General features: G+C 38.1%; 1 protein-coding gene across 1 annotated transcript; it reads right to left on the bottom strand.

The window, feature by feature from the left end:
* Positions 1-285: 285 nt before the first annotated feature.
* LOC148720897 (uncharacterized) lies at positions 286-804 on the bottom strand. Its single transcript, XM_088737699.1, has one exon. The coding sequence runs from the start codon at positions 802-804 to the stop codon at positions 286-288; it is 519 nt and encodes a 172-aa protein (XP_088593825.1).
* Between the last annotated feature and the right edge of the window lie 4,124 nt (positions 805-4,928).

Below are 4,928 nucleotides of genomic sequence, written 5' to 3'. Positions count from 1 at the left end.
ATGATCCGTTGAAAGAAATAACACTAGATAAAGTTCTTGATGACAAAGGCAAAGAATTCCATAACTTAACAGTTCTGTTGAAATAGCTACGTTGAAAGAGAGACGTTCTACATTTCAAAGGCTGATAATCTACTGAGGAACAACTATTACGATCGAGTAGATCTAACTATTACTTTGGGCTGAATAAACTCTGTGATATCGATGTTATAGATGCCATTAATGGCCTTAAAGAAAAATAAATAAATCTCTGATTTCATACCAGTACGACTCTGGCAATAGGTTCAGTTAAATAAGCCTTTCTTTGTAGGGAATAAGAGCTAAAATATACTTTGTTGCTCTACGTTGAACTGCTTCGATTGTTCGAAGACCACCAATATGTAAGGGACTCCACACCTCACTTGCATAACCCAGATGAGATCGCACCACGCTCAGGTACAAGGAACGCTTGACTGTAGGTCCAAAACTAGGGTCAGATGTTCTGTAGAGAAAACCCAGCAATTTGTTAGCTTTGGATGATATGGAATAAAAGTGGGAACTCCATTTTAGATCGGTATTAAGAATAACACCAAGATCTTTTTGGGTATCGGTCTGAGAAATGATATGATTTCCAATATGATAGGAGCCTTGAAGTGGAGATTTCTTTCGAGTTACACGTATGGCTTCGCACTTCTTGAGATTAAACTTCATGCGCCAGTTAGTAAACCATTCAAGCACTTTATCAATATCCTGTTGAAAATTAGTTATATCAGACTCGGTGTGGATAGTGCGAGCAAGCTTGGTATCATCTGCGAAAAGGTAAGCCATAGTAGAGCTAGATAACACATCTGGTAAATCATTAATGTGCCATAGGAAGAGCAGTGGCCCCAGAATACTTCCCTGGGGTACTCCTGAGAGCACAGGTAAGGATGAAGATGTTGCGCCTTTGATTAACACTTTCTGGGACCTATTTGTAAGATAATCTGCGAACCATTGGAACAGAGAGCCATCAATGGCAGAAGCTGCAAGTTTTTGTAATAGAAGGGAGTGAGAGACAGTGTCAAATGCTTTAAACAGGTCCAAGTAAACAACATCAGATTGGAGAGAGTTATCCAGGGCCTGTCCGATTTTATGAAGAAAGCAAAGTATCTGGGTGACTGTCGAGCGACAACTCAGAAATCCATGTTGCCGAGTCGATAAGGAACTGCTAAGATGGGTGATCAATCTATTGAAAATACATCTTTGGAGAACTTTGGATAAGGTACAAAGTAGGGAAATAGGTCTGTAATTCTCTTATTCGTCGGGAGCCTATAGCTACTCTCGCCTAGGCGTTGAGCGAGTAAAACACATCTTTTGTAATTCCCAAACCTCTCGCTTATTTCATATCTTTACGACCGCACGCTGAGCCAAGAACCTATCATAGACTCTACATTGTCAAAATGAAGACAAATCAGCTCGATTAAGTACTATCGGCTTCGTGTAATGCCTAAGTGTGTGCTTGCGGTGTTCTGAACCGAAGATCGACATGCAACACATCATTTTGCATTAGAGTTTCCTAGCACACATGAATGGGATTTTCCGTATTACGCATACAATCGCGCCTGCGCATTACCTTCTCCATTCCCCTAACTAGTTGCGAGCCCACAATGCAGTCGGCCGGTCATGCTAAAAATAGCGCCTTGTATGTACGGACGTACTGTCATAACCTACCAAAGTTTGGTGGTTCCACCAAATGTTATCGGTTTGATGGGTGTCTGTTTTTACTACCATTTTCTGAGTATGGGGCTACGCTGCTCGCGCAGCATCCAAACCTTAATTTGTACCAAGATCCAAATAAACTAATAGCAGTGTTTCTTCTTTGAAATTCGGATGAAAAGTGTCTGTTTTCTAAAGATACCTGTCACTTTTTATCTCATTGAATGGCTGGGTTTTGTTTTTATTTTAGAGAATCTAATTTCTCAGTAATTCGCAGCTTCTTCGGTTCTGCAAAATCGCTGAGACTGCTCCATCATAGTGTATATTTGCCTTAAAAATAAAAAAAATAATAATAAAAAGGGAAACAAAACGTTAAGTATATTAACTGAGTAATAATAATAATGATAATAATAATAATAATGGGCTTTATTTAGAGAGGGTAAAAGCACTTAACAGTAGCCCTAAGACACTGATGACTCTGTGGCCCTCAAAACAATTACAAATATAGATGCTACAGCTAATAACTATAAAATATACCATATTTAAAAATGCAAAGACTAGCAAAAACTAACGATAAAAACCAACGTTTCGGTGTCATCATGACGCCATTGTCAAGGAGAAATAAAAAATAAAGTTTGTGGCAAGGTGTAACACTAAATTAGCATAAATATGTTACGAGCTAATTAAAGTGAATATATGAACTTCATATATTCATTGTATCTCATTTATTACTTTCACGGGTTTATTACGAATCAACTTAACGGCCTGCTCTCAGTTGGCTTGTTAGCTCAATTGGTAGAGCGCTGCACTAGTATCGCAGAGGTCAGTGGTTCGAACCCCGTACAGGCCTGATCTTTTTTTCAGGTCTGATTTTCGCTATTGCCTAAATAGCGCTATCTACTGCGAGGATCGTCCATCATACGTATCTAATACCGCAGTTCAAAAATATATGAACTTCATATATTCATTGTATCTCATTTATTACTTTCACGGGTTTATTACGAATCAACTTAACGGCCTGCTCTCAGTTGGCTTGTTAGCTCAATTGGTAGAGCGCTGCACTAGTATCGCAGAGGTCAGTGGTTCGAATCCCGTACAGGCCTGATTTTTTTCAGGTCTGATTTTCGCTATTACCTAAATAGCGCTATCTACTGTGAGGATCGTCCATCATACGTACCCGTCAAATATGCTATTAGATAGGAAGAAATCAAAAGCTCAAATAATATTTTTGTTCGAGGTCTGTACGCAGTCTGTTGGGGATAGTGTATCCGTTGATCTATGTTCTTTTGTGTTGTGAATATTTTTACCGCTAATTCATGTTTTTTATCTTGATTAATGTCAATCATTGAACAATACTATTGATTTCTGTAACGCAAGGCCCTGTGAGGCTCCCACTTTTAATCGAGTATTCATTAAAACAAAATGGCTTGTTGTGTGCACTAAATAGCTTTTTGTTACAGAAACAGCTGAAAGAAATGCATTGAAACACCAACCATGACTCTTCAAGAGTAGTTTTCGTGCTAGCTAGCTACCAATGTTCATGAATACAGCAAGGTATAATCGAAAAAAGATATGGGTGCATTTTACTTTCGTGTTTAATCTAATTTTTTAGCAATAGAAAATTGTTGGATAAAACTTCAAAGAGAAGTTTAAAAGAGTTTTTTAAATTCAACGTCTTTTCTTAACTCAAAGAAAGAGGCTTGTTATCGACGCCATATTGCCAAACGAGTTGCATTTGTCGATGTTTAGTCTCGAATTTGTTTTGTCGTCTCAGAAAAATTTCCGTAATGCTTATGAATATGTAAAGATGGTTCCGTTGCTTGTGTATGTTAACAAACTTTAATAATTCGTGTGAAATGAAATTGACCATAACTGGTTGTTTCAGTTTCTTTATTTCTAGCTTGCTGATGCTGATAACGATTCAAGCCTCAACTTTACACAAATGATATGGACATTTGATTGACACCCTGTCAATAAAGTAGGTCAGCTTACGAGCTAGTCCTCGTTATTAGCATAGTGGCACGTCACTCCTTTGCCCACGAGTCGTGTTGCTCAAGGGTTAAATTTATTCACGAGCAAAGTAACTCGTACTGAACTGTTGATAATGAATGACTTCCTGTGGGCGAAGTAAAGAGGAATTGTTTGTCGCACAGAGAAAACAATGATAATGTTCCATGTGTTTTAATATATTTTCCTCTTATTCCAATTTCATACGGGGTGTACCTGACAAGTTAAAGCGACAAAAATAAGCTTTTTGCCATAACAGACAATTTTCTGAGTCTTTGTCGATTCGCAGAGTGACGCAGCCACCATCACAGCCTATGCGTTATGTGGTGTTTCTTTGATGGCGATGACAGCCATAAGCGTGGACAGACTTCTCGCCCTGTTGTTGGAGCTGAGATAGAGACAAATCGTAACTTGGAAGCGCACATACATCATCGTAGCTACCTTTTGGATTATATCTAGTGTCATTCTTTTATTCTACACATTAGATTACCATAAAGCCAGTTGGTATGGCCATATAGTTATACCATCTTGCCTTGTTATTTCAGTCGCCTCGTATATAAAAATTTCTAGGGGTCTCAGTCATCACCAACAACAGCCGAGCCAATCAAATACACTAAACATGGCGCGATACAAAAGGGTAGTGTTCAGTGCACTGTGGGTATAGTTAGCATTGGTACTTTGTTATGTACCATACTTTATTGCACATAACACGAGAAGTTCATGCCATAAAGCTCATTTGTAGAAATCTATACACTTTATTTTCACATGTGAAAAAAGCCTATACAGCCAATCAGAATGGCGTACAGCTCTTTCACGTCTCGAAGTATAATCAATCGAATTGCTTGAAAGAATTACACGGGCGCTCGCTTGCTCGTGCTCGCAAAATTTTTCCGTCTACTCACATGCTCGTATTCTCAATTTAAAAGTGCTCGCGAAATTTGGCCTTTGCTCGATTTGCTTTATTGATATCGTACCTAGATTTCAAAACAAAAAAAACTTTTGTAAGTGCAGTTTTTCGTTCAACACTTTATTCCCTTGATGTACATGTACTGCAATATTTTCCATTGCATTGAAAATGTGCAAAACTGTGTTCACTAGAAATTGAAATGAAGTATTTTAAATATAAGCTGGCATCTCTGATTGCAATTTCAATTTCAATAGTTTGATACTTTCGAGTTTCCAGTTTTTATCTTAGACCAAGTGAAATCGTCAGCTTTTATTTTTCTTTATTTCTGGTTTACCGAGGTTGA

This window comes from Stylophora pistillata, chromosome 11 (assembly GCF_964205215.1).
Source record: "Stylophora pistillata chromosome 11, jaStyPist1.2, whole genome shotgun sequence".
Classification (NCBI taxonomy): domain Eukaryota; kingdom Metazoa; phylum Cnidaria; class Anthozoa; order Scleractinia; family Pocilloporidae; genus Stylophora; species Stylophora pistillata.
This window is presented reverse-complemented; position numbering and strand designations above follow the sequence as displayed.